Genomic DNA, 18,282 nt, shown 5'->3' on the forward strand with positions numbered 1-18,282 from the left:
TTTTGTATGAAATTACTCAATACCATAGCTGGGTCTTCCTGTCTGTAAAGGGTGACAGCTGTGATGGTAGGCAGTCCCAGCCACTGACCTGGTGTGAGTGTCATGCTGTCACATTTGTTGGCTGCCTGGAGAAAGAACAATAAAAACATATACACATCGCAAGACAAATGTAACTTTAGATGGTACTTACAGTGCACTACATCATTCAGCACTGAGATTCATGCCTGCTCTTGAACTTTCTTTTTAAGGTCTTACGCAAAATGAACTTTGGTCCAAATATAGTTTGGATGATCCACTTGCTTTGTCTTAACTCAACTGCCAGGATACAATCAAATACTGATGTTTCACCACCATTCCCGCCCTCTAGTGGTACCAGGCAGGGCTGCCCTCTCTCCCACCTACCTTTTCCACTGTTAAAACCATTATCCATTGCAGTGAGGTCACATACTTCTATTCCTGGGGTCAAGGTTAGAGGTGAGATCCATGTAATTTCTTTGCAGGGGGATGATATAATTACGTTTTTTACTAGTCTTGACTCATCCGTGCCTGCCAGCACAGAACTCTTATCAAAATATAATGTGATATCAGCATACAATGTTGATGTACAAAAAAGTGTCGCCATGCTCATCAACTCCCTAGCAGAGAAGATCCCACAGACCAACTTTCCCTGAAGGTGGAACTCTAAATCCATCACTATTTAGGTTTAGGAATTCCTAATCAGTAAGACCAAATATTTTTACTGAATAATGATGTACTATACTTAAAAAGACTGAGAAGAACCTAGACAGATGGGTGCAACCAGAGCCGTCGCATGGGCTGTGCCAACTGTGCACCTGCACAGGGCCTCGTGCCACTAGGGGGCCTCACCCCTGCAATCCTGCTGGTTTCATTATTATTATTATTATTATTATTATTATTATTTATTTATTTATTTTTAAATAAATACATTAGGTATATATGATTTTGTTTGTCAGTCAGAGACACTGGATTTGTGTCTGCAAAAGCTACCACAACAGAGATTGCTTCTGATATGGACACTGAGCCTGTAATAAAAGCAACACAGTGAACGTGAAACAAAAGCAAACGTGATGAAAAGGAAAATGAATGTACTCCAGACCCAGAGCAGGCGCATATAACGGACTATTTTAATGTGATAGTGGACCAGGCCCTCACTGCTCTCCATACGGGTTTTAAACAAATGCAGGAGTTTGGCAACATGTTTGGATTTCTTTTTGATCTGACCAAACAGCGTGAAATGGAGGAGACTGACCTGCATTGACAGTGCACAAGACTGAGTGATGCTCTGAGCAAGTCCGAATCTCAGGATAAAAATGCACCGGACCTCTTCGAGGAGTTGAGGATACTTCAAGAGATAATCCCAAAGGAAACAACTACAGCACTTAAAACATTTTGTTACCTCAAAGAAATTGAAGGAACTTTCCCTAACTGTGAGATTGCGCTCAGGATCTTATTGACTTTTCCAGTAACGGTGGCATCGGGAGAGCAAAGCTTTTCAAAGTTTAAACTAATAAAAAAATATTTGCATACCTCCATGTCACAGGACAGACTGTGTGGGCTTGCCCTGCTATCAATTGAAAAGGACATTGTATCCAAATTGGATTATGAAGATCTTATTACTGCGTTTCCCCCAACACACCGCAGTTAGGAAAAACAGAAGAATGACAAAAAGCTGTCATCTTCACCTGTGGATGTGCAGAGACACACAAGCACAGCAGGGGGACAGCTATACGGACAGAATACATGCAGTACGTGATCAGCAAACAAGCTAACAGCTGAGGAGACACTGAGAGGAGCTAGCTGAGATGTCAGGAGACGGACTGAGCAGGAGCAGAATAGTTTTGTTGAACATGCGTGCACGTGACTGTTTCATTTATGATTGGTTAGATATTTATTTCATTATAAATATCTAAGCTAACCCCGCCTTCTTTATCCTAGCATTAGAACGGTATCAAAAACTTAACCGATAATACTTCAAAAATGGATTACAGTTCAGTTCCAAAACTTTAAAAATATATATAATAGCATATAGGCTAAATGTGACTATAAATATCATAGTTAGGATGTTTTTGTTGATTTGGGTTACCAGAGGCTTTAAGTAGATTACCATTGCAGCAGAGGAGACATTACTCAGTGCCAGGGTTGCCAGGTTCACTCTGAAAGAAAATTCATAACCATGATTAATTAGAACTCCACAGCAGGCAAACCAGGGTCTCTCTATTTGAATAATTTTATACAAGGGAGTAGATGAAAACTATTTGCTGCAGAGGGTAACAGAATTGACTCACCCCTCCACATGAAGCCACATGCTGTACTGGTCACACAGGTTCTTCAGACGACCCAACTTGTCTGTATGTCCTGCCCAAGGGGTTCCTTGGTAAAATGCAAAAAGTATCACAATGAGAAGGCTTTCACCAACTCATGTGAGGTAGTGGTAGTGTGCTCAAGATGTGAATTTTTTTTTTACCTGCATTGGCTATCAACAGCAATGGAAGCTTGCCAGATTCTATGTCCTCTTTAATCAGTTTGTCCAGCATAGCAATGTCCTAAATACAGATTAGGATTCAAAATAAGTTACATTTAAATTATCACTGTGTTTTAAAAATGTTTTGTATTTGTTTTCTCCTACCATTTGGTGTTGTGATCCAAAAATGGTATTGCAAGGGACAGTGCACAGACTAGAGAGTGGAAGGCCAAGCTAATGACACAGAGACTTAAAATTAAAAATGGCTTTCATTTTATGCATGTGCACAACACAAAATACATTTGTATGCCTAATTATATAAAAATCCCCCAAATTTGGAATGCTGAATACAGCATTTGATGGTTTTTAAATCATTTCAGCCCTGTATTTAAGTGAAAAAGTGAAAAGACAACATATCAAATATTGAAACTGAAAAATGTAATTATTTAATGAAAAATATATGCTAATTTTAAATTTAATGTCAACAACATGTATAAAAAAGTTTGGACAAGGAGAACTAATCACTGAAAAGGTTGGGTAATGTTAAAAAAAACAACTGGAGGAATATTTTCCAATTAATTAGCTTAATTTGCAACAGGTTAGAAACATGACAGAGTACAAACAGGGCACTCCAGAGATGCTGAGTCTCTCAGCAGGAAAGATGGAAGATCTTCTGTGAGAGATGTTGTGAGCAGAATAGTGAATAGTTCTATAATTTCAGAATGTTGTTCCTCAGCATCGAATTGCAAATAATATGGGAATTTCATCATCTACAATACCCAATATAATTAGAAGATTCAGAGAATCTAGCGAAATCTAGATTCTAGAAAGGGACAAGGCCAAACACCAATACTGGATGGCTGTGAACTTGGGGTCTTCAAGTGGAACTACGTCAAAAACAGACATGACCCTGTAGTGTAAATCACTGTTTGGTCTGAAAACCACTCTCTGTGAACACAACTTGTCACTGCATCCACAAATGCATGTTAAAACTGTACGATCCAAGGAGGAAACCATGTATAAACATGATCTACAAATGGTGGGAACTTCTCTGGGCCCGACTCCATTTAACCCTCATATTGACTTTGGGTCATATTTGACCCGTTTTCAAACTTTCTTATATCATAACTATGCGTTGCTTTCATCTAATTGATTGAAAATAACATGGGTGGTTCCCTGAGACGCATTTTATAAATGCCCTTCATGATCAATAATTAAACTGAATTATGAATGTTTAACGAAAATGTATAGCATTTGTGGTCCTCCCGGGAGGATAAAAAGTGCGTAGTTTAAACAAGGAAAACACAAGGGTTAAGGTGGCCTGAGGCAGAGTGGAAAACTGTCCTGTTTAAATTAAAATTGTACATATTATTTAAAATTATGGATGATCCTCCGCTCTAAAGTGTAAAGGGACCACCCAGGTTGTTACCAGCACACAGTTCAAAAGCCAGCATCTGTGATGGTACGAAGATACAAAGGTGCTACATTCTGCACATATTCCAATAGCATGGTCCCGTAGAAGAAGAGTCCTGGGGCTAAACTTGCCTGCTTGTGGTCCTGACTTGTCACTCATTGAAAACCTTAGGCACATCATGAAACAAAAATATAACAAAGTTTACCCCTAATTATTGAGCAGCTGAAATCCTATGCCCAGCAAGAATTTGACAAGATTTTACATTCAAAAGTAGAGAAACTGTTCTCCTCTGTTCTAAAATGTGTACAGGGTGTTGTTAAAAGCAGCCCAATGGTAAAAATACCCCTGTCCAAAATTTTCTGAAACATGTTGCTGGCATTGTATTAAAATGAGAATATATTTTTCAGTTTCAACATTTGATATGTTGTCTTTGCACCTTTTTCAATCAAATATATGGTTTAAATGAATTGCAAACCATCAAGTCCTGCTTGTTTTTTTACATTTTATACTGCGTCCAAACTTTTTTTGGTTTGAGGTTATAATTAGAATTACTATTATCAGACATTTTTCATGGCCCTGTGCTGTATGTGCACTACAAAAGTAATATTGGCATCCAACCCCTATACATTTTTTGTGGAATTACCGAAGCAAGTTTTTTAAATACTTAAAATCCTACCTGACTGCATAGATGTTGTCCAAGTCCAGGCCTTCCAGAGGCGCTTTGGTAAATGACTGGCTGTTTGTGGCTGAGGACTGCATAGCCCTCAGAGGCATATTCTTCATAACGTGCATTTATGACCAGCCGACACACTTTAACTAGGCCATCCCTGTCATCCTCATGAAAGTATGCTGAACCATTCTCATACCTGAGGGGTAGATTAGCCAAATGCTTTAAAACAAAATGCTGAAGCAGAAAGTAACTATGGCCATGCTTCACAAGATTGTTTGGTTTTAAAATGTTGTTTTTATATTTTTGTTCTGAACGAGAATCAACCTCAAGGACTGAAAATTTGAATTCTTCAAATTGCCACTTGAGGCAACACCCAACTCAACAGTTCAAATAGAAATGTTTACTGCCTAAAACCAAATTGGGTGGGCATTGTCATATACATGACAACTGTAAAGCAGTGTTTGAGTGGTGTGCGCAAGTCTGAGAGTATGTGTATGTAAAGCTCCTACTATGTAATTACACATCCTGCCTCTCACATTTCTGCTTGTGTAGCACCATAACACATTGTGAAACCCCACACTGGGACACCAATATTATACTGTTGCAGGTGAAATGTTTATGTTCAAAGGCATAATTTGCTGTAGCACTGTGTTGCAGGGCTCTTGCAGAATCACAATATGTAAAGGGTCAAAGACAAGGCTTCAACATTAGTTATAATAGCTGACTGAAGATGGCCATATCCACATCAATAGTCCGTGATCCTAACCCATATTTTCTAAACCATCTTCTTTCCATTCATTAAAAATATAACATATTTGAAATATTTTATGTGCTGTAAACTAATATTTGCCGACATTTGCCAATGAATTAAGTACATTTTGAGATAATAAAATATATATATATACATATGAACCATAGGTACATTAAAGCTCACTGATTGCACTTGACTATTATTTTTTGATCACTTTGGAGCAACCTGCTACCCTGTGCAACACTACCATTTCTACAAAGACTGTTATAGTGAGATACTGTGATCCAAATGATGCTGGATTGCTAATGTGTAACTATCATGTGAGCTGTAGTCAAAGGCTTACCTGAACAGTCTGCAGAGCCACAATGTAGTGTCAGACAGGATTCTAGTTGTCAGCTTTCGCAGTCGCACTATGTCCAACACTGAGATAAGTGCTGCCAAGCTGTGACCCAGCAGAGCCATGTGACCTTGTTCAAGTATATTCTGCATCTTTCTGGAAACCAAAAGCACACTTTGATCAACTTCTTAAAAAGTGCTGTATATCCTTCACTTATTTTTCCAATAATTGTATTTGTAAGTAACTGTGCATTTGTTTAAGTAGAAATAGTTGTCGTTTCTGCGTCTTTTCGTTTCTTCAATGACTGAGGCTTTTTTTTAGGTGTTTCTTTTTGGCAACTTCTTAAGAGCAGTCATGACACAACATAATTGAGCTTTTCACCTGACTGATAACAATTAATTATCTTCTTTAGTTAATTTGAATTTAGAGTTTGCATGATTCATTTAAAATTCTAGTTAAAAGATTAAAATTGTAAAGCACTAAATGGTTCAATTAAAAAAATGAAGGCCCCATTTACACAGAAACATTCTCTATAGAAAATCGTAATGTACTGTTACGTTTTGGCTGGTCATATACACAGAAACAGGGCTTTGGGTGACTAAAAGCGCAGGCTTTTGAAAACTGTTCCAGAGTGGTATTTTTTAAAAACGCAACCCCTTCCATTGCCATGTGAATGAGCATATGCTGATCCTCTGAAAACAATGACATTGCATTCACAGTCAAATAGCTATGCGCAAGTGGGAGGATGATAACAATGGCGGACTACCATGCTGTGTTTGTGCTGCTGACTCCACTGTCTTTATTGCCCCTTTTCATACAAAGTTAACAGTTTAATCGTGCGTATACAACAGTTTTCTCGTTTATCTGTACTTACCACTCTGTTTATCTAATAGTAGGCCTGAAGGAGGTCATGAAGTATTACATTTCACTGATATTGTAACTACTTTAAAAATAATTTGTTCTCAATTGATGGTTCTATGTAATTTTTAAAATGTTATTGATTATATATTTCATTACATCCTCTATTTAATAACAATTATTTTAAATGTTTTCTCAATGAAACAGTAACTAGGACGTACCATGTAAAGATTAGCAAACGTTATCTTCTGGGGGAAAATGTTTTTCATTAGGGTTGGGCAATGTGGGAAAAAATATTGTATTATTATTTTCCTATGGCAGAATTTCATCAAACTTATTTTTCATGTTGTTTTTAAGACTGTTCTGACCAGCAGACAACATTTTATAACAAAATAATTATTTTCCTGAGTTCTGAACATTTTTTATTCACCTAATTTTGCCTTTTCTGTACAATTTCATAATTTTGATCTTGTCTTGTGTCCTCTTTTGTGTCTTCTGAACTTTTAGTGTTCATCAAGAACATTTTCACATCATGATGAAAACATTAATTTGAAAACCTGTCAACTTTAAGAGTTCTTGTGTTTCTTCTTTACTGGCGTCTTGCAGAATCCCCAGTGCTTTGGCTTTTATACAAGTAGTCCATATAAAGCTTTTTGAGACGTTTCTGGATTGACTTTAGTTTTGTTTGTGCGCTTGAAAGAAACTGCAAATGTACAGATGATTCAGAATGTGATTAAGTTATGTGCTATAAATAACACAATTTAAGATGGAAGCTTGGGGCCATAAATAAATGGACCTCGGGACGCAATTGGCCCCCGGGCCATACTTTGGACATGCCTGGTCTGAACCATTTTCTGAAAAATGCTACTTAAGTTTCTCTTTCTGTTACCCAGCTGTGTGTACAACTCTGGCCTTCTCTGGCATTTTTTTTAGTTCCAGCCCAACCTAGTACGTGCTGCTAAAGGGAAAGATATCATTGCCTTTACTACCCTTTTGGCAAGTTGAACAATGTAATGAAAAGTTCAAGTTGAAATGGCAACCTTTTATTTCTTTCCCTTAAAAATTGTCTGTTTAGCCCCAGGAATGAGACATGCCAGATGGATAATTTAACTAGTCCTAAACCTCTCACATGTCTGTCCTACTGTTAATCCTTTATTACTTTACATTATATCCGTTTTACCATAGAACTTCATCTTGATGATCATAAAAGCTACATGAATGGGTGAGAGAGTGGGTGGGTTTACTGTATTTTGGGTTATACTTTGTTTGTCTTATTTTCTCATCATTGCTGATCCTTGTATCATTTATTTTTTCTTCATTTTTGTCAGGTCGTCCGTTTTTGTTTCACTAATTTTTGTTTTATATGGAAAATGAAAACACCTGACTATCTAATTATGTATGATACAAAAGAAAAGAAAAGCTCTGATGTGTTATGTGATCTTATTTATTTGATTGATGTCATATGTAAATGGGATATCGTTAAATAAAGTTTTAAAAAATACAACAAAAACATATTGCTCTGTTGAAGAACGGCTTCATGTACAGCAGCATAGGGTTCTTCAGTGGTGTTTCATTTTCAAAAACACAAAGGACAGACTTATCCCCTATTAATCTTTTTTTTTCCAGTAAATAGTTCCACTTACTGTTGGCTGAGCTTGTCCTCATTTTCCTCCTCTTCGTGTATAAGGTTGTTCATTAAGTGCAAAATTGTTGGAACATCTTGACCACTGCACAACAGATGCAAGAAAAAGAAAAAGACATGATTTGTTTAAAGGGATTTCAGTATTTTTGAAGTGAGTTTGTATGAGTTACATGTCACTAGTACTTCTTTGCTCTGCAGTTAGCGTACTAGTTTCTCCGCTTTTTCCTTCAGTGCATTGAGTCATTTTTACCTCTGTAAATTCTGGCTCACAGCATGTCATCAGGGCTGTCAAAATCATTCATTATTTAAGGCTGGTTTATACTTCTGCGCACTAGTGGTTGTTGTGGACATGAGCACTACATACTTGTGTGTCAATTTGTCCATGTCACGCAGCAATACTCCGACAAAAAGCTTGAGGGCATTGTGGTCTCTCTGATAGTCGGGTTGCCTGTTTCCCGCCCTGCTACATTTTTGGTTGTTTTTTCACAGCTGTTCCAAGCGTATTATGTTAATTTACAACTGATAAATGCTGTTGTTTATCATACAGCAATGATTACAGGGAAGAATAGAGAGGAGACGTCGGAGGAGACGAAATACACGGCCAATGTGCTTGGGTCCCCGGAGGTGTTGTAAATGCAGGAAATACAATGCTGCCGAGCGGACCAATCACAGGGCTTGGGGTCTGCGTCGATTTCACGCATGGTTACATTCTGGAGGAGGTGTGTGTTAGGCTACGTGCGTAGGCCTCTGCATGGGTACAAGAGCTACGTAGACCTACAATGTAGGCTACGCCGTAGATTTGACGTAGAAGTATAAATCAGGCTTTAGTTTGGTTGTATTTTAGCCTCTATAAAGCCTGCAGACCCAAACAGCTGAGCAGTGCGTTGCATGTAAAAGAGCGCATTTGTGTTGCAAATGGGATTTCTGAGAAAAGTGCTGTTAATTTCTCACTAGAGCATACACTTAAACCTAATAACTCTAAAAATTTGCTAAATTACCTTGCAGACTTGGCGTTGTCTGCAGAAAACTGTAGCCTAACTTAGGTGACGTTTTACCTGGCAATTTCTCAATGAAGGTACCAAGCTGACCAGATTCCATTGTTGCTAGTACAATTACTTGTAACATGAGGCTCATACAACCCCACAGTAAAAATACTGAATCATATCTTTATGTGGTTCAAAAATACAATTTCAATATTAGATCACTTAGAACTGATTATTTCAAAAGAACAAAAAATCTCACACATTTTCAAAACAGAGATAAACTTACACTCTAAACTGGAATATTTGTGTGTGTTTGTGTTTGTGTTTGTGTTTGTGTTTGTGTTTGTGTGTGTTTGTGTGTGTGTGTGTGTGTGTGTGTGTGTGTGTGTGTGTGTGTGTGTGTGTGTTTCGCTTACTCTCCCTGCAGAGGGCCAGGTATGCTTGTTCTGGCCAAGGGATGACTCTCTGTTCTTGTCTCCAACTCTCTACAAAAATACAAAGACCAAAAACAAGGTATTGAAGATGCACAAAAGTGGCACAGTGCATCAAATTGCATTTACATATTACTTGGTTGAACATTATACATACAATAAAGAAAAATATGCTTTATGTTTTGCTTTGTGTTATGCTGGTAAAAAGGCTACATGTTCACTTCTTTAATAGTGTTTATTAAAGGGGGGAAGGAGGGGGGATTTAACCAAGTAAAAGCTTCCCTTCTACTGGCACTGTCATCATCAGGTCATCAAAAGGCAGTGTTGTGTGGATATCATCTAGGTGACATTTAATGCTTGAATTCAAAATTGCATAAAGAGGTACAATAGTCTCTAATTATACCTCTCTCCATCTTGAAGGATTTTCATGGCTTCACTCAGATTTTTGGCCATGTCAACCAGTGAGGAGTCATCCATCTTTGAAGAGATTTTTGGTCGTGTGATGTGCGTGCTGGGAAAGAGTTGAAAAATAAACATCAGTGTTTCCCTAACATAGAGCATAGTGCTGACCAATTTAACATTTTCTTTTTTATCCGTGTAAGATCTCTTGTATCTTTCTAACCCTTGCATCTCACAACCCTTCAATTTATTCCCTTTTGATGGATTGATTACAGTGCAACGTCTCATGTTAAATATGACCTTCTTCTTCCACTATTTCAAAAGTTAAGTACTGCTGGTTGCTGCCCAATAGAATCTTGTATAATAGAAGTTTTGGATCATTGTGAAACTCTGATTCTCATCCACACGTGAAAAATATGTTGTGATAATGTAAGCCAAGTGGTCAATTTCAAAATGCTAACTATGTCAACTATGCTGCTAAGAAATATTACCAGGAATCAGACGTATTTAAAAAAGAGAAATGATAGGGGATAGGCAGGACACGCAGCTGTGTGTATAAAGAGAGGAAAACTGTCTGTTTGTGGGGTTGGAATTACAGAAATTAAATTGAGAAAATTTAATTTGTTGTGAACACACTAAAATAAGTTTGATAACAAAACACAATTTACATATAAACTTATCTAATAATAGAATTAATAGATAGAAAACATAGTGCAATATAAAGAGCAGAATAGATTTCAGTGTTTTTAACAGACCCCCTATTTTTTGCATCCCCTGCTACCACTTCTCTATTACTGATACAGTGTCACTCTGTGCCTTCCCTGCCTACCCAAAGCAGCATTTTCAGGCATTGAAAAAACACTTAATAGAAACAGGCAACACTGTCAAGTAGTCCTGTCTGCTCAAGATCAATATTAATTTCAGTCATTTTCATAACTAGTTCTCTCACTCTTCACAAGAACTTCAGGCTGTTTTTTCATCACTGTAATAGATATACATTTGAATCCAAAGAGTAACATTTAGGTGCCTTAAAGATTTTGTACAAGTCTGGAAAATATTCTGTGGGGCTGCATAGACTGTGTAAAAAGAATGATAAAATGACAGTTTCCCAGAAGTAGGGATGTACATTTTAAGTATTTTCCGTGATCGATTTTTGGAAATGTTAACGATCAATTATCGATTAATTGATAAAAAAAACAAAACATTATTATTCTTACGTCAAAAACAATGCCAAATACGTTGTTTTCCCCCCAAATTATATTTGCTACAGCAACAAAATGCATATAACTGACAGGATTGAATACGGGTATATGTTTGACACACAGAATATCAACGATCAGGCTCATAGAAATATTCTCCGCGGACATAATCTTATGAAGTGAAGGCTCATAATACTAACAGAAAAGTACTTCAGACTCACAGTGTCCAGTTTTCTGTCTACTCGTTCTTATTGAGAAAAATAAACATGTGTATTCGGTCAGGTGTCAGCCAAGAGCGCAACCGGGTCATAATCAGTCCCGCTGGAGGAAAGCCCAGACGGCTCTGATGTTGCTGGTCTGTAAACGTAGCGTACCAGAATTTCCCACCTGTCTGTTGCTTTCGTATCCAAAGGTGGAAAATATCCTGTTTAAAGCTGTCAACCTTTGTGTCCGTGTTGTTGTTGGCAGCAGTTTTGTATTGATCCTCTTTAAAAAAGCGCACGTGGAGACCTGGCGCACAGCCGCAGCCGCCAGCTGAGCGTCTCCGCTGTGCGCAACATCTTTAACAGCTGATTCACATCGAAACATGCTTTAAACTTAAAACACCTCCCTGATAGATGAGTGTAATATACGACAACATGATGTTTGTTCCACGTGACGGAAAATTGATAACAAAAATGTGTGTTTCGAGTAATTTCTTAACAATCAATTAATCGATAATCGATTAATTGTGGTCATCCCTACCCAGAAGTGAAACTGAAAGATCAAGAGCTTCCCCTATCCTGTCATTGTAACTTGTTCTAATCATGCTGATGATGTCAGATTATTAATTTTTCTGAGAATTTTAGTTTTAATTAGTTAATTAATGCCAAAAATTTAGTATAACCCAATGACTGAAAGCTTAATTGACAAACGCTGCTCCTGCTTCACTCTGTACAGAATTAGCAGAATACAGAGAAAACAATGAGAGAAAACCTAACGAACACAAGTGTGATTAAACTTTCCATAACCATAAGTGTCAGCTTCAACCTGACACAAGAAAAGGTTAAATCACAGACTACGCCAACCTCTGAGATCTAAGTCAGTTTTGGGTTTTTGATTGCAGAAAGGGCAGGATGTCAACACTGGAGCTTTGACAGCTAATCCCTACTGTGTGAAATCTGTATTATATCAGTCCCCATCACAGGGGGGATTTCTGGCATCCCAGAAACTTTTAGGGGGTATTTACCATGTGAGACTTCCAAAGATCAGTGCTTGGGCCATAAGTATCCTGAAGATAAAAACAGGGCCTTCCAAATTGTGCTCTAATAACAATCCTTAGAAGAGCAAACAATAAAAAAAGAAAAAAAAAAAGAAAAGAAGAGCAATTGGGTATTTGCACCTCTCTATGCTCAGGTTCTTATATTAATGATCTCTTCGCAACCTGATCAGAGATGATATAGCCCTTTTTCATTTGTTCTCAAGCACAAATTACATAACTAAACTGTAGACTAGCTCCAACAAACACTGAAACAAGTTTATACAGTAAAGGATCCAAGTGGGTGTGGACATATTATCTGAACAATTACTTTTGTTTACTTTGGACAACTGCTGCACAGAGACCAACAACACAGTTTTGTAACAGCATTGCCTACTAGTTAAAACCTGACTGGCTGAGCCAACCAATAGACCAACCAAAACTAGATCAAGATAATTTTGCAACCACATGTTTAAGGTGGCAGGGTGAACAAAGGGGTTATCAATTGGTTGAGATCTGCAACCTCAAGGGGCCATGAAATCCTACAAACTGACATTGTCTTTTAATGTATTTGATTTCCTTGAAATACCCACTGACTTAATGACAATTGTAAGTAAGACATTACTTAGTTTACACTCCACATTACATATGTTGAGTGTGAACTAACTTCACATATTGACAGTTAAGGATAATACTGTACTATCTTCAACTTTAATCACGTTGGTTAAAGCATGTTCCAAATTCATTGAGTGGCCCATTTCACCCAAAGTTAAAGATACTCATTTCCAGGTAATACACAAGATTTATCCAAAAGCTGCGTTTCTCAAGAAAAGATTTACATTTGAAGTAGACCCATGTACCTTCTTTAATGAGCCCTAAGAAACTCTGGAGCACATGTTTTTTCATGCCCCATGTCAACTTTTTTGGCTTGACATCAAAAACTGGTTATCGCTAAAAGTTGATGGTGTTCCTACTTTTAATATCTCTAACATTCTCTATTATGTGGAGGATCTCAATCCAACTGTTTCTGACACCATAAATATAGTTATACTTTGAAATGTAACTCTAGTAGGATTGCAAGAAAGATAAGAAATTACTTTTCTAACTTACTGTTGTTTTAAATTATAGAATAGAATAGAATAGAATGTGCTTTATTTATCCCTACGGGAACTTCAGTTGTTTGGCAGATAAAATTATAAAAATCACATACAAACAAGTAATTCCCGTGTCTGTCAGCTCATCTCCCATTGGCTAGAGAGTCGTGAAGCCTAATTGCTGTAGGGATGAATTATTTTCTGAATCTCTCAGTCCTGCAGCGCAGAGAGATGGTCTTGTTTTTTTGTTGTATTTTCCTTGCTCCTTTTGTTCTAATGTTATAAGTCTGGTATTTTATGTATTGATTTACAGCTTGAGTAACTGTTGATAATTGATTCCCCCAAATATAGTATATATGCATTTTATTTAGTTCATTTGGTTTATCAGATTCTTGTATTTCAAGGTTAAGGTGTGTACATCCTCATGGAGATGTTTTGTATATTACTAAATGCACGCCGGACTGCCAGAGTACACTAGACGGCATGGCGGTGGGTGGCGAGACCAAGCTTCTTCGGTGAGTTAAAGTTTTATTTTTGTTTGGTTGGGTTAAGATTTAAAAGCTGTACTGGTTCTCCAAAGTCCATGTGTAACTCTGTTGTTGTCATCACGTGAAGCGACGTCGGTTTGTGATGACGGCTTTAACAGCTGTTTGTGTTTGCACACATGTTCACTGTAATAACTCTGATAAATATAAACAGTAACAGAGCTCTGTCTCTGTGTTTACCTGTTTAACACACACCTGCAGATGAAGAGAATCTGCTCTCTGTTTATTCTGTCCTGAAGCATCATAGATCGATTCACCGGTAAAATGCCTCATTAACTATTTATTACTTTAAGGGAAAATAGAAACATTGCAACTCTTTTCAAACCCCGTGCTCATTAATGATCAGCCTCATATGAAACTTTATTTACCTGACAAGAAATATAACAAGTGTTTTACTATCAGACAAACTTTACTGTCAGACTTCTCTTCATGAAGAAAACCAGAACAAACGGGGAAACTAACAGGAGGAATAACTGATCATTAATATATATTCTATCTGATATTAGACTCTATTACTCTATTTCGTTAGACAGTGAATCTGACAAAAACAATCAGATATAACATAATCCATCCTCTGTTATATTGAATTTATGATTTTGCGTTCAGTATTTTGTGTTTAAAACTCACATCAAACACTTTTTAATCTCAGCTCATCACATACAGACTGTTTAGAAACCGACGGATGTTTATGATCTGTTTCAGGGCACCTTAATGACTGTTTTAAGGTCCGTCTTTTCTCTGTTATTAAACTCAGCAGATGTTAAGCTTCGGTTAAGTCCGAGCCGCTTCAGCATCAAATCAGTGAGAGGTATTTGATAAGGGGGCGTGTCTGTCAGAGAAAAGACTTCCGCAAAGTCTGCTCTCGTGTTTCCTCGATTATCCCTCCTCGGATCAGTCTCCTCGCTCCTCTCTCCTCCAGCAGCGTTAAGAGCTTTGGGACGCAAGTTAAAATGGCGCGTCAGTAAGTACTTCCGGTTCGACCGAGGAGCGAGGAGCGAGGAGACTGCAGTTTAGAGCTTTGAGAAGCACCCATAGACTGTATAAAATATGGACGTAGTAGTTGTGACGTCACCCATCTGTTTCTGAAGAGCTGTTTTGAAGCCAATCGGCAGCGGCAGCCATATTTCTTCTGTCGAGCCAGTGTGACGTAAAGAGGCGGGCTTTGAGCCTCCTCGCCGACAGCTACAGTGTTCCCACAGGCAGCTGTGCCTCTCATTGGAAGACTAGTAATCTCAATATCTTCGAAATTGCTGCGTTAGAAAAAAATTCACCCCCCTCACAGTGAGAGGACATCGAGAAATGAGATATCCAGACTACACTCGTCTTTTGTACCAGGCAGTAAACATGTTTATTTCTGCTGTAAAGATCGTCTTTTTCCCATTCATGTGTATGTGACTTCCGGTACTTCCGGGGCCAGCCTCAAGCGGATCCTCGATGAACTGCAGCTTTTAACACTTCCGCATTGACTCATATTTTTAGACCGGAGGTTGCCGCTTGTTTCTGCAGCGCTGTTTTGAGACCAATCATCGGCAGCGGCAGCCATATTGCTTCTGTCGAGCCAGTGTGACGTAAAGAGGCCAAGTTTGAGCCTCCTAGCCAACAGATGCAGTGTTCCCACAGGCAGCTGTGCCTCTCATTGGAAGAGTAGTAATCTCAATATCTTCGAAATTGCCGCGTTAGAAAAAATTCCCCCCCCTTACAGTGAGAGGACATTGTGAAATGAGCTATCCAGACTACACTTGTCTTTTGTACCAGGCTGTAAACATGTTTATTTCTGCTGTAAAGATCGTCTTTTTCCCATTCATGTGCATGTGACTTCCGGTACTTCTGGAGCCAGCCTCAAGCGGATGCCCGATGAACTGCAGCTTTTAACACTTCCGCATTGACTCATATTTTTAGACCGGAGGTTGCTGCTTGGGCTGATCACATCAATCACGTGACGTCATTAAAAGTTTACCACACACCTTCTTGAGCGCACCGCAGGAAAAGGGTGCGTTTTAAAGTGTCGGACAAACCAGTGACAAGACTGAACCAAATCCCCTTTTTCCACATGAGAACCAGTCAAGGTAAACAATAAAGAAAGAAAAAGAAGAGGTGGCTTAAGGTACCTATTGCTCCTAACAGTATGTAATCTAAAAACTTGACATCAGATTGAAAATAATTTGCCATCCGCAAGGCCCTTCTCTGATTTATGGTGTTCCTTTATTTTTCAGACTTTTATTATAATTGTTTTATATTTCATTAGAAGTAAAATCCACCTACATTATGATTAAATATATCTCTATACTTGAAATTAGATGTAATAGTGATCAAGAAAAAAAACTAATAATACAATTTTAAAAAGTTTCAATCTGTGCACATAAAATATTTATAATAATATAATAATAACAATAATACATTTTATTTATATAGCGCTTTTCACAGAACTCAAAGACACTTCACAAATAGCACATTATAAGAGACACAATAAAATAAACAAATTATATTAAACTATAAATGACTATGTGGGCTATTTTGAGTTATACAACAGCCTGCATGTCCAATATCAACCTACCAAATTCTAAAACCTTAACTGTTAGTGCCATATAAACTAAGGTGGATCATTACATTCTCATTTTTGTTGTAGGCTATCACTGTAACCACAGTGTAAGTGTACTGCTCCAGTCATGTACATGGGAGAGAACCTGACTGTCAAATGACCAGCGGTCTCCACACGAAACCACTTTGCGAGCTGTCTTTCAGCATACAAATGAGTGATGATCCAAAGGCAGCTCAAATATAAGGTTTGAAATCATCAAGCTTTATCACAGACAACTTGTCAACTATCTGTCACAGTGCTTGCTAAGAGTGATAGATACCTTACACTTGCAACTTCACAGGGCAAAGCGAGCTCTTACCTTCAGTGCATAAAACTGACAGCTTATCCTTCCTTGTCTGCTGAGGAGACAGAAATGTGTGGCAAGGAAATGTGTCGACTCCTCAAATAAACTCAGTACAAACAAATAAAAACAGTGAACAGAATACCATCGATATCGAATTTTACATGGATATTATGGCTCTACCTACGTCTGTATTCAGCAGCTGATTGAACCGGATATTTAACTTCCTGGACTGACGCGCGACGTGCGTTCCACGCTGGCAGCGCCGACGTCACGATCTGAAAACGCTGAGGGTGCATCTCAAAGCTCTAAACGTCCATTCTCGCGTCTCTTCCTCGCGTCTTAGTCCCGCCCACCAGAGATGCGAGGAAATGAAACCAGAGGAGAGAGGAGAGAGGAGATTTGTATTTAGAGAAATGAGACGTCCTTTCCTCCGGAGCGTCACGCGAAGCGACGTTGGTTTGTGATGATGGCTTTAACAGCTGTTTGTGTCTGCACACATGTTCACTGTAATAACTCTGATAAATATAAACAGTAACAGAGCTCTGTCTCTGTGTTTACATGTTTAACACACACTTGCACATGAAGAGAATCAGCTCTCTGTTTATTCTGTCCTAAAACATCGCGGATCGATTCACCGGTAAAATGCCTCATTATTAAACTATTTATTACTTTAAGGGAAAATAGAAACCATGCAACTCTTTTCAAACCCTGTGCTCATTAATGATCAGCCTCGTATGAAACTTTATTTACCTGACTGGAAATATAACAAGTGTTTTTACTAACAGACAAACTTTACTGTCAGACTTCCCTACATGAAGAAAACGAGAACAAATGGGGAAACTAACAGGAGGAATAACTGATCATTGATATATATTCTATCAATGATGTTAGACTCTATTACTCTATTTCATTAGACAGTGAATCTGAAAAAAACAATCAGATATAACATAATCCATCCTCTGTTATATTGAATTTATGATTTTGCGATCAGTATTTTGTTTTTAAAATTCATATCAAACACTTTTCAATCTCAGCTCATCACACACAGACTGTTTAGAAACCGACGGATGTTTATGATCTGTTTCAGGGCACCTTAATGACTGTTTTAAGGTCCATCTTTTCTTTGTTATTAAACTCAGCTGATGTTAAGTTTCGGTTAAGTCCGCGCCGCTGCAGCGTCCAATCGGTGAGTGATATTCGATAAGGGGGCGTGTCTGTCAGAGAAAAGACTTCCGCAAAGTCTGCTCTCGTGTTTCCTCGATTATCCCTCCTCGGATCAGTCTCCTCGCTCCTCGCTCCTCTCTCCTCCAGCAGAGTTAAGAGCTTTGGGACGCAAGTTAAAATGGCGCGTCAGTAAG

At 38.1% G+C, this 18,282-nt stretch overlaps 1 protein-coding gene across 1 annotated transcript in view; it reads right to left on the bottom strand.

Moving 5' to 3' along the window:
* The window catches only part of pdxdc1 (pyridoxal-dependent decarboxylase domain containing 1), a 43,785-nt gene extending 26,683 nt beyond the window's left edge, over positions 1-17,102 (bottom strand). The window contains 11 exon segments of the mRNA XM_034712132.1: positions 24-125; positions 2,126-2,174; positions 2,307-2,391; positions 2,486-2,564; positions 2,648-2,716; positions 4,573-4,762; positions 5,661-5,810; positions 8,156-8,239; positions 9,554-9,622; positions 9,972-10,079; positions 16,940-17,102. Coding sequence (XP_034568023.1) covers positions 24-125; positions 2,126-2,174; positions 2,307-2,391; positions 2,486-2,564; positions 2,648-2,716; positions 4,573-4,762; positions 5,661-5,810; positions 8,156-8,239; positions 9,554-9,622; positions 9,972-10,045 — 951 coding nt within the window. The 5' untranslated portion in view covers positions 10,046-10,079; positions 16,940-17,102.
* Positions 17,103-18,282: the final 1,180 nt, after the last annotated feature.

This window comes from Notolabrus celidotus, chromosome 20 (assembly GCF_009762535.1).
Source record: "Notolabrus celidotus isolate fNotCel1 chromosome 20, fNotCel1.pri, whole genome shotgun sequence".
Lineage (NCBI taxonomy): Eukaryota > Metazoa > Chordata > Actinopteri > Labriformes > Labridae > Notolabrus > Notolabrus celidotus.